The 12502-nt window shown below is 45.9% G+C and overlaps 1 protein-coding gene across 1 annotated transcript in view; it reads right to left on the bottom strand.

Annotated features, from left to right (window-relative positions):
• EDEM2 (ER degradation enhancing alpha-mannosidase like protein 2) overlaps nt 1-12502 on the bottom strand; it is a 411530-nt gene that overhangs the window by 61390 nt on the left and 337638 nt on the right. The window contains exons 8-9 of the mRNA XM_069652257.1: nt 995-1119; nt 201-345 (exon numbers count right to left, since the gene is read on the bottom strand). Coding sequence (XP_069508358.1) covers nt 201-345; nt 995-1119 — 270 coding nt within the window. The remainder of the gene's footprint in view (nt 1-200; nt 346-994; nt 1120-12502) is intronic.

Here is a 12502-nt window from a genome sequence, read left to right as displayed (position 1 = left end):
CTACTCAACTGTGGTTTGTCTCAGCTGTGCTAATCCTACCAAGTTTCCAGATTACATATTTTTTCAAGAAGATTCATAACTGGAACATAGTGAGCATTCCTAGTTCAGGGGGTTATGTAGAAACACTTAGTAAAAGGTTCTATATTAAGTCAAAACTGAAATAATTAACTCTACTTTACATATTTAGATTCTCCACTTGCCAGGTCGGAGAGGATAGCCTTCACGCTTGTCAACTGTGAAGCCCTGAGTGATACTGTAGAACTCAGGTAGGCCTCCATACTGCTTCCAAACAGTGTAGTAATTATGGAATGTTTTCATGGCGTTGTCGATATCTCCCATGAGGCTCTGAGGGGAGAAAAGAAAGAATACAGAAATCAGGAACATCCAATACTTAAGGCACAACACAGGGGCAATAATAGACGCGCACTCCAGAGGCCCATGGTAACAAAAACTAATATGTCAGATACCTCCCGTTTCAAATTAATAGAAGTTATTACTATGCAATTTAATGCTATTCAATTTATGACCTGGGAAAGACGAAGGGTAGAGTCATGCCTGCCAAGATACGAACGTGCAAAGTGAAGGGCTGCCCCATGCCAGAGCTTAATCCAAGAGCTTTTTACCAGAACTATAAAGATAAACCATGATTATACAAAACCCTTTGCAACAGCCCTTGCCACTTTGTTAATGATACCACAGGTTAAACTAAACACACCAAAATCACTCACAATGATGCATTAAAGTCCATATTAGGCTTATATCAGGAATATTTCGAGCCTGAACCAATATGGGTACAAGTAGCAACTGATCTTTCAAATATATTAGCCAAAGCCGATCTGTAGGGGGGCATAGCAGGAAACAGTAATACTGGTTTCTCAGATAAAGGGCTGTCCATTTTAAAGATGCCCAGTTTGATGATACTATAATCCCTCTGGAAAGATAATCTCACCAAATATGGTTTGCACTAATGATAGAACTTCAAGAAACTACTTGCCTGTAAACCTGGCCAGAAAGCTTCCAGGGACTGAAAAATAGGCATGGAGACAGTGCCTTTGTACATCTGCACCCACAAGTACCAATCATCAAACTTGGTGTAATTCTTGATGGCCTTGTTGTACTCTAAAATAGGGTGAAACGTTAGAAAGATGATATAAAGAGGGTAAACAGGTTTGTTCTGGTGTTAGTGTCGCATATACAATATTGTCCATGCCAACTGCTCAAAGTATCATACATGCTTGCTCGGTGTACATACAATTATCAGGGGTACTGTACTGACAGCACAAACAAATTAATAAAGACTGCAAATCCAATTGCCTGGATGAAGACCCAAAAGGACGGAGGACTATAAATCTAGAAAGATTGTCAGTGTTTGCCTTTGAGCCTGTAAGGTTTTGGGTGTGTCAAATAAGGGTTTTCAGTTTCATTTTTAGACCTGTAAATATTTGGGTGTGTCAAGCACCGACTGCCAGGATCTGCACCCATTTGGAATTGACTGCTTTTGCCATAAATGGTGCTAAGGTGGATTTCGAAAATCAGCCCGTGCAGGATTTTAGGAGTCCACCCTATTTATGGTAAACAGGGAAGACAAAGAGGTTAGACAACACCCAATAAAGGTAAAATGGATGAGCAGTCAAGGCTTGGTCAAAGGAAAAGTGTCAGAGTGGCCTACGGCTACAAAGAGTAACAAAGAATAACATCAATAATTCCAGTTACTAGGTATACACAAATACAATTATTTATTAGGCCTTTAGGAACACACTAAGTATCTACAAATCGCAGGTAAAAATGCTGTCAAAAAACATATATAACATTTATATACATTCCATGGCATACCGAAATTGCAAATGAATCGGAACTTTCCAAAATGGTTAATAAACTCAGAAGATTAATGGACAAAGAATTAACACTCAAACCGCGAGTCAGCGCAGTAGTAAAGAAGTGCTTCTTACACCTGCACACCATCAAGCAGATTCTACCTTTCTTCACCTTCCCACACAGAACACTCGCCGTCATGGCAAGAACAGACTTAGACAACAGCATCTCTCTTGGAATGCCAGACTACCTTACTAAAAAACTACAATGAATACAGAACGCGGCAGCAATACTATTCCTCAGACTCACTAAGAGAACACATCACACCAGACCGGAGCACCCTACATTGGCCATCTTCTATCTATCTTCATCAAAACACTCTGCATAACCCACAGGGCAATCCACTGCCAAGGAGCGGAATTCATACAGGGGAAAACGTCCATCTATAAAACAAACAGCACTATGGTCCACGACATTCGCCTTGAACCAAAACAATCAAAGCGGAAATTTGGTGGCTCAGCATTCTCCTGCATCTCGGCAAAACTTTGGCATTCACTCCTGAACGAAATACCAACAACAGAAGACTACCTAAAATGCAGAGAATTGCTCAAACATGGCTCTTCAACTCACCAAGTTAAACAGAAAACACTGTTGAAGAGAAACAGCCAGAAAAACACAAGAGAAACACCAAAAACAACTGAAACCTAATTAATCAAAACCTGGATACCCCAACTAAAGAAATCATTTTAAGACCAACCACCATAGAAGAATATGAACCCTGCCAGACCAACACAACCATCACATTGAAGGACACAGACCACTAAACATCACTACCTGACCCTACTAAAAACATTCTGATATCCTCGCCCTCAAACAGCAAACAAAACACAGACATACCACTATCGCAGCAGAAACCTAAATCCACCACAAAATGCAAGCACTCAACAATACCCAACTAAACATAACATGTTACAGAAAAAAACAATTACACACAAATCATACCACACACACTAATACAACAAGCACAACCTAACCCATACCAACTAAAAACAAAACCAGCACGCAGTGACAGTTTTTTCCAAACTGAAGAAAACAGGACATCAAAGCTCTCTAGCGCTTTCCTTCTCTATCCCACTAACTAAACCCCTACCACCCCTCCTTCCTGTTCAGATCCACCAGAGCACCTGGACATCATGAAAATGGCAGCGGTGCGCGGTATTAATCACAACAACATAACATTCACAATTAGAAATAGAATACCCCCGCCTGACTACAATTCCTCCAGGCAACACTGCAGGTTTTCTGGAATTTTCTGGGGACACAATCTTCTGTCCCTGGTTCAGGCGAAGGAAGCCCAGAGGTCACGGGTGCAGTGGTCACTTTTCGGGTCAGAAGCGGTCATAGTTTTCACCAGACAGTCCAATTAGCTTAAAGAAGAAGACCCCCATATGAAATAAGATGCAGACTTCAGCAGTGCAGACCTTTCAGGACACCTCAAAGGATTTCAGAGAGATTGCTCCAGGGGAGGTCACCACGGTCAGGCGATTTTCCAGTGGCGGACACAGATGCAGCACAAGCACAGCTTCCCTTGTGATGAGATGGATGAAAATACGAGGACAGGCGACTTATGGCATAAACTGAAGATCTTACAAGTCCCAAGGCTCTGCTCTGAACGGCTGCAGCGAGGTAGCCCAAAAGGGAGTTGGTCCGTCCACTGGGTGTTCCAGGAACACTTCTGAAGGCTTCCAAGGCATAGATCCTCGATCAGGGGGTCGAGACTGGTGGTTCCCACCATTCCAAGCACCAACGTGCATCTTCTGAGATCAGGCAGAGGTGCAGGGCTTCACCAGGCCAATCACTGGAATTGATGCTGGTCAGCTGCAAGAGTTGTCCTCAGGTAGTCAGCGGGCTGCTCTTCCTCTTAGAAGGTTTGGTTCTAACGATGCATGCTGCAGGAACCCTCCTTTATTCCCACTAGTGGTAAGAATCTGCAATATTCAAACAACCAACCCATGGTTGTCCTGGACAACCACTGTACAGCTCATCCTGTCAGCAACAGACTTTCGGGTGCCAGCGGATGCGGGCTGGGATCAAACAGTCCCAGCCTCCTCCCTCTGGCACACACAAAGCCCACTTGCAGCTTTCACATGAAAAAGGGATAACATGTATGGCAAGAACAAGATGACCAAAGAACAAGTGAACATCTCATGGCAATGCCATTTTAGGGTGCTTGCCACCTTAAGTAGCCATTTACAGTAAATGCAAAAATGCACGAATAAAAAATGTATCACAAAAATATTTAAAACAAAGAAAAGAAAACAGAGCTGCCACCAACTTTTAAAATAATTATTATGGTATTTATTGAGCATGGACCTAGCTTCGAGAATCAACAGAGTACTTTACAGAGGGACACAACAACAGAGCTCTTTACAGGAGCTATACAAAAGTACAGAAGCATAGCGGAGCGCTTTTCAGTGGTAACATCAGAATAGATATACAGCAAGGGTAGGATACAGAGGGGCACAGAGAAGGAGTACAGCTGTACAGGGTGGCGGGAGGAGAGAGGGGAATGGAGTCCAGCGAGTCAGGTGGTGCAGGGGGAAACATGATAGCCTAGATGTCGAGGAGAGGCTGCTTGAAAAGATTGGTCTTGAGTTCTTTTCTGAATTGTAGCAGCATGGGGGCGAGTCTGATGGATGCTGACGGGGAGGAGGTTCCATAGTCTTGGGCCATAGTGCAAGGAGCTCATGGTGACAACAGTAAAGACAGACACAGTGATCACAGTTAAAGAGGGTTAATTAAACTGTAAGTGCAGGATGGAAAAACGCCTAACCTACATTTAAAACTAAGATGGGAGCAAGCGTCGACCATCAAATGAAAAATACACCGTCCTTGTTGTGTCTTGGCAAAGTAAAAAGCCTTACTAAAAAACCTATTGCCAAAGGTGCTAACAAATAATAAGTCAGGATGCGATTGCCTTGAGGTCTCCCTTTCCCACGTTTTTTGCATGGGACAATGTGGGACTAGCACACGCTAGAGCCTTTCCAGCACAAGGTAACAGTTCTGCATCAGCTATCAGTTTCTTCGATGGTTAAGTCGTCCAATAAATGTCTCTCGCCTTCGAGGCCTGATGCTCTCAACAAACGCACACAAAGTTCTGTACGCAAACACTTGGGTGATTGGTTCACCCCTGGAAGCCCTCTTCTGGACGCAAGGGGTACACTTCTCTTCCCCTTGTCTTGCAAGACTTCTTGCTTTCACAAATCTTAATGTCTTTTTAAACAGTTTTTTGGGCTTTACCCCACTTGCCGGCTTCCCTCTGCCGGGTTCACTGTCGCGACCTTTGTAACACACTGTTCATGTACAAATGTTCACCATGCAGGATTCACTTCCCTTAGCTTTCGCAATCATCTGCCGGTCGAAGACTTTTAATGGTACAGAGGATTTTCAGGACCCCTCTAAGACCACTTTGACCTTTCTTCGTCTCATCCCAAGGCCTTCTGGTTATGGCAGTCTTTACCGTTGGGTAATTGCGTGAATACCCACGTGGTGCCGGACTCCTCCGTTGTTGGTTTTCCCCCTCCTTCGTTAATAGTATCTTTTGGTTTTCAAAGTTCAACTTGGCCTTCAGCTACTTTTCGTTCAACACAGTTTTGTTTCTTATTGACACTCTGTGAGGCTGTCTCCCCTAATGTCCCGTGTTCCACACGGCACTGCAAAACCCAGAGTGCAGTTCGACCTTCCCGAGAGCGAAAGCACCTCTACTAAAATCTGACACTCCCGAGCAGCAAAGGGGTCCCAAACCCCAGCAAATAAAAGGGTTCACGGCCCCCTGCCTGATACTGATAACGCTGTGAGGGTGCAAACACTACACTCCCACACAACCATTCCCAGAGTGCCACGCTCCACAGCAAAAAAGACCATGAACGGCAGAAAGTACTAACCACTGTCGTCGGATTAAAGGTCTGTACTTACGGGTTTGGAATAGGAACGGCTTCAGGCCTCGAGAGTATTTCCATATAGTGAAATCAGCCCGGGGTCGCACCGGACTGGAGTGTGTCAGGACTATATGCAGCAGCCTGGATATGAGTACCACCCATGTAAGGGGGAGGCCGGAAACTCCACTCTGGTCGTACGATTTAGGGAACTCCTGGATTGGATGGGGACAGGGGGAGGAAGGGATTAAAAGAAAAGAAAAAAAAAAAGAAGAGGCTTCAGTAATGAATGGTTCTTTTTCCTCGGCGGACAGACAGAGGACGACGCAGAGAAATGGAGCAAGACTGACAAGGGTTTCCACTCGTCTTACTAGGTCGGAGAGAAAGCGAGGCCGACCGCATCCATATGCCCAACCCTTGCAACAAACCGCTATTTGAATTCGACATTTCTGTCTTTAATTGCATGGAAGGTGAATGTGTGTTTTTTTTGTATCCTGATTAAAGGACTTCATTGGTTAAGGCAAGCCGACTCCTGCCTGATCATTTAACACACTCCCCTCGACTCACCAGTTGTGATGAACAGCCTTGCTTTCTTTCTCCTTGGAGTCAACGTTGGTACCACAGAGACAAGCATCTCTCCCAGGCTTGGTAATCAGCGGAGGAGGGACTTGTGTACCATCGACATCTGCTGCAACACACGTTGGCTATGGTTCGCTGACTTATTATTCCCTCTGCGGAGGTTCCACAGGCCTGGGTCGGAAGGGCAAGGTTGACTCTCTTGTCACCCTCTCGGTATGCGCCGTCTTTCTTCTCCTTTTGAACTGCTGTGCTGAGTTAGCTCTTACATTGTGCGGTCTGTCTTGCTCGTCCTGTGCTTTTGTGCTCCATATTTTATCCCTCTGGGGAAGGAAAAGGGCTGTCGGGTGTGTGTGATTCTGGTCAAATGCCTGACTTTGTCCGACCCTGGTATTGGGATACGTCAGGTAAACAGCTCTGGTGTTAGTCCGTTGTCTTTCATGTTGTGCATAAGTCTTAGTGTGGAAAAAGGGGGGGCAGTGTTTTAGAATATCCTACGTGGTAGGATGGGGAAAAGGCATTGGAAGAAGGGGGATACCACGTCTCACCCGTCAGTGTCCCCCTCTCCAAGGATCCCCCCCATCCCTGTTAGGCAGAATCACCTGCAGTACCGTTTGGGAACACTACAGGCAATTAGGACTACAGGTGTAAGCACAATTTCACCTTTAGTACAAGCCTGTTCTACACAAAGTGGTAGCGATGGCTGAGCAGCCAGACTTATCTCAAGAGTTTAAGTGAGCAGTAGAACAAGTTACACAAAAGGACCAACCAATACAGTAATTCAAATATACACTTACTCAAGGTTTCTTGGTAAAAGAATATACATTTATTTACTCAGTCAGCTACAAAACATTACACTAGCATAAGTAGCTCAATATCACACACTAATAAACCACAAAAATACAACCGGTAAGTAAATGAACAAGTTCAGCTCCAGTGAAGTGGGAGCAAAATGGCACTTCAGATACTTAAAGGAGTAAAAAGACAAGGTTATGAGATTAGACAGCCCAAATACATTCATAGACAGGGCAAAGGGTTTCAGTTAAATTCAACCAGCAATTCTTCTCAATAGGCCTAGGACAATGTCGATAGTTCAGAGTCTTTTGTATAGGATAGCACAGTTCTGGTAGATAACGGTTAAGTCTTTGCAACAGAGATTTGAAGAATTTGGCTACGTGAAAAGTTTGACAAATGTTAAGGGAAGGACAAGCCTTTGTAGTTGAGGAAAGTTTCACACACTTTCTCGATGGCCGAAAATATTTCTGGACTGCGTTTGCACAGTACCTTGTCAGAAATGAAGAAAGCTGAGGCAGTTGTTCCTGGCAGTTCAAGCAGATCTCGCTGTTCCTGAGCTTCAGTCATGGGGACAGGAAGGAGGACGTCGGGAGGTTCCTCCACTGCCCAGGAATGAGGCCAAAAGCTGTAGCTAGACGTCGGTTTAAGGTGCGAGTGCCTTAAAGTCCACAAGCTGGTTTCCTTCCCTCTGGCTATCTGGTTTTCAACAGCACTCTGATCAAAAATTCGACCAGATGGGGACGGTGTCCAGGTGGCTTGTGAGTTGGATGTTCCCACCAAACTCAAGGGAAGAAGTTAACCTTGGAGGGCTTCTCTGTCGATGGAGTTTCAGGCAATTCAGACCAGCAGCAGGGCTTCACCGGTCGTCCAGGAGTTGCAGCAGTCCTCTTCCTTCAGCTCGTCTTCGGTTCTTTCGTTCCAGTGGTCGACTCTGCTTTCCAAGTCCCAGAGACCTGCTTTTAAACAGTTTTCCCCCATTCATTCCAGCCTGGCTGTCACTCACACAGCAGGGTGGCTGTCCTTGCCGGACAGCCGGCCAGCCAATCACGCCAGAGTGCATTCAGGTCTCCTTGGAAACTAAGCACAGGGAGTTTCAGGCACCTTCCTCACATCCTGTCCACCCCAGACACTCAGGCGCCAGAGGAGGGCTTCAGCACTGAAGCCCACCAAAGGCCAACCAACAAAGGGACCAAACCTGGTTTGGTGCACAGAGACAAACACAAGAAGAACCTTTCCTAAAAGAAATGGCAAAAAAGATGACCGGAGTCTGTTTTTACAGATAGGTCTTGGGCGTCATATTGAAAAACATGGCTGAACCGAGTTTTAGCTACCGTTGTTAGCGGTCAGGAAAAAACATGGTTATTTGATCTAAGCCACTGCCACCAGCCATTTAAAGTAGGAAAGGGTAACAATTTACTGTTACATGAGTGTTTTGACTCAGGGGAAGCTAGGCAACCCCTCCAGCACTCGATAGGAAGATAGTGTGTGCTGGGTCAGTACATTTAAAAAGAGACTAGTAAAGTCAATTTAACTTTACATGCTCTGGTAGATGGTAGTCAGTCCCAGAGAAGGTGTTTAAACCTAGGGAAGTCTGAAATACAGCCCTGTGCCACTGCACTGAAGGTGCTGTGTGACACAGAAAAAGATGATGCCTATGGAGTTGTGTTAAAACTCTATAACTAAAGAACACAAAAGTAAAACACACATCAAAATACATGAAAGAGTGGGAAGAAAGGCTCACACTCTTTCCAGGTAAAAAAAAAATCAAATCCCAGAAATCCAGCAAAGTTGCTGTGGGTCTCAAAAGGTAAGGGAAATTAGCAAATTTTGAGAATTTCCCCCAACACTCAGTTAATGGTCCACCCCCAGGAACTGCATTTAATAGCGATGGCTGTGTCCTGGCCACCTGGATGACAGATCCCCGGGGAGTAGCTAGGGAGACACCTTCAGGTTTCACACAATAGGCAGAGAAGGCTTGTTTTCTGGTCATTTCCTTTTTGCAGTGGCGGATTTCAAGTCTGCACGTGTCCTGGCTTCTGGTGGTGTGCTGTCTGCCAGAGATGCTCAGTTTCCAGAGGTAGCTGAGTGACTTAAGGGTGACTGCCTTAAAAGATAATGCAAGACTTGAAGGTGATTTTTGCGTGCAGTGGGAACCAGTGAAGGTCAATGAGGTCCGGGGTTATATGGTCTTATCTGTGTAGACCCTTGAGGAGGCGTGCAGCCGCTTGCAGGACACTTCTCAGGGGCACAAGGGCGGCCTTCAAGGAGGGCATTGCCACCATCCAGGTGAGAAACGGCCAGTGCTTGAACAGTGGATCTAAAGCTGTCCGGATGGTGGAAGAAAGGGCATGATGTTCCGTAGGTGGGAGAGCTGAAACCAAGCCTGTGCTTCTTGAAGGAGAAGTGTTTGTCGATGTGGAACCCGAGGCACTTGGAGCAGGAGATGAGCTTGGCTGTCAAACCCTCAGGGTTCATGGTTGATAGCCAGGTCTGTACCTCTGGGTGCTCTGTGTTGTTGGTGAGGAATAGGAATTCGGTCTTGGAGAGTATTGGTGGATTGGTGGATGTTGTGTGTGGCCAGAGGGCTCCCAGTGGCTCCATGTATACATTGTTATGTTATGTTATTATATTTGTACCGCGCCAAAGCCCAAAGGCATCTAGGCGCCAAGAACAGAAAGGGAGAGCCAGAAGATGGGGACTAAAACAGATTATTCTTTAAGCTGAAAAATGTTTTTTTAGCTGCTTTCTAAAAGACCAGGTAATTCTCTGTTTTACGCAACTGTGCGGGTAGGGCGTTCCAAGCATGTGCACCCTGCACATGGAAGGCACGGCCGAGACCACGGGCTCCCCTGACGCAATGAACTTTTAGCAGCAGTCATTTGATGAACCCAAGTTTCTAGTGGGTTGGTAGGTGCTTACCCAAGCTTTCAAGTAGGTTGAAGCACTTCCAAAAACACACTTGTGGCAGATAGACCACAATCTGAACTGAATACGCGCTGTGATAGGTAACCAGCGCAATGTTTTTCTTGCTGCGGATGTTGTCTCAAAGCGCTTCATCTGGAATATGATGCTAATAGCAGCGTTCTGAATCTTTTGTAGTCCTTGGATATCGGCTCTGTTACCGCCCCCCCATCATGACATTGTAGTAATCAACCCGGGGGAGGATTACTGCTCTAACAAGTTTAGTAAGGTTTTCTACGGAGACCAGTGGAGCCACTTGCTGTAGCACCTTTAGGTGATTAGTGCTTTTAGTAATGGCTGCTACATGGGCCTCGCTATCCAAGCTTTCCTCCAGGTAGGTGTCCAAAGTCTTGACTTTATGCACTACCATGATCTGGCTACCATCCATTACAAAACTAGCGTCCACTTGATCTAGGCTATCTGATTTGCTGAGGACCGAACAACATGAGCTTGGTCTTGGGCGCATTCAGACAAAACCAATTCGTTGACATCCAACACTTGATGGTCAGGTACACCAAGTCCAACATCGATTAATCCTTCTCGTGATCCCTGCTGATCTCCAAGACAAGTTGAAAGTCATCAGCATAGTTACAGAAAAATAGATCCAACGACTCCAGGTCTTTACACAGTGGGAGGATATAAATGTTAAACAGTAGGGGGGAGAGACAGGCCCCCTGTGGCACTCCGCATGTAATAATTTCAACTTCGGACGCACTATCGCCCCAGTGAACTCGCTAGGGATGACCCTCAAGAAAAGACCTAAGCCAGCTAATAAGAGAGACCTCCAACTGTGGCCATCCGGTCAAAAAGAATTCGGTGGTCCAGCAAGTCAAAGGCTGCTGTGCTGATAAATCCAGTAACATCAGCAGCCCTGACTTGCTGTGTTCCAATTTGGAGAGCATGTGGGTCTCTAGGTCAAGCAGTGCGCTCTCAGTGTCTTGATAGCTCCGGAAGCCAGACTGTTTCTTATGTAGGATACCAGCACCCAAGATGTAAGACTGAAGCTGTACTGTAGCAACCTTGCCAATTTATTTAAGAAAAAATAAGGTGTTAGTGATGGACCCAAGATTGGCTGCATCATTCGGGTCTAAACCCACCTTTTTTTTTTTAACAATGGGGTGACAGCAACATTTTTAATAGACTGTGGAATATGACAAGATTGAAAAGAGGAGTTTATATACCTACAGAGGAAAGGGACAAACAAGTCCCTTTCCTGGGATCACTGGGGAGAGGATGGAAACCTACGGGACTCCACAAGTGACTTGTAGCATTGGTGATCTACAGGAGCTCATCTGAACAAACTGTTGGCGGTTGGCAAAGTAGGACTGAAACAAGCGTAGGACAATTTCGCTGATCTCCATGTGCCGATATAGGGTGTCTGTTATAGCCTGGTCTACTGTGTCAAAAGTGGCCGAGAGGTCGAGTAGAACTACGAGGTGGGGGTGGCCGTTGTCAGGGATGTTGAGGGCGTCGACCACCTGTATGGTGGTTGTCTCCATGCTGCATCTGGGTCTGAACCCAGATTGGTAGATTTGGAGGAGATTGTTGGTGCCAGTGTTTTGAAGCAGTTGCGCGGCTACCGCTTTCTCGATGTCCTTACCTACGAAGGAAAGATGGGTGATGGGATGATTGTTACCTAGGTTGTCGGGATCCTGAGTGGGTTTCTTTAGTAGAGGGAGTATTTGTCCTGTCTTTATGAGAAGGTACCTTGAGTTGGGGAACTGTTGATCTCCAGGTAGGGAAGGAGAGCTTCTTCAGGGATGGACTTGAGGACGGATGCTGGGAGGATGGAGGATGTCTGTATACAATGTGGCTTTGAAAGCGGCCACAGTTTCTACCAGGTCCTCCATAGAGAGGGTCTTGAATGTTATCCAGGGTGATTTCGCGAGGAGGCACGTGAGGTGGGTCTGTGGATGCAGAACTGGTGTCTATGTGCTGGCAAATCTTGCTTATTTTGTTGATGAAGGTGTTGATAGCAGTGGATTTTTCGATGGAGTGTGGTTTGACAGTGTTGGGTAGTGGGTTGATGCAGTGCTTGACCGCTTTGAAGAGGGCTCTGCTCTTGTTGCCAGCTTCTGTTATTGTGTTCTGATAGTAGGAGGCCTTGGCTGTAGAGATTAATTATCGGTGGGTTGCTCAGAGCTCCTTGAGGAGCACCAGGTCGGACGTGGTCCTGGACCAGAGCAAAGTGTTCTGATTTCTGGTGACTCTTTTGCTGAGGTTCTTGTATTTAACAGGGCGCCGATTGTTTTGGTTTGCAGGTGCATTGCTTAAGAGACGCATGTCGTTCGATGAAGGCTGGGAGGGTGGCGTGGAGTGCTTCCAGTAGAGAGTTGAAGTTCGGTTGGAGATGTCCAGTCCATGTGAGGTGGAGGTTGGTGAGGTCTTCTCTGAGGGCTTCCACTGGGAAGTTCTTGAAAGAC

The sequence above is a fragment of the Ambystoma mexicanum genome, chromosome 3p (genome assembly GCF_040938575.1).
Source record: "Ambystoma mexicanum isolate Mex_15411 chromosome 3p, UKY_AmexF1_1, whole genome shotgun sequence".
NCBI classification, from domain to species: domain Eukaryota; kingdom Metazoa; phylum Chordata; class Amphibia; order Caudata; family Ambystomatidae; genus Ambystoma; species Ambystoma mexicanum.
This window is presented reverse-complemented; position numbering and strand designations above follow the sequence as displayed.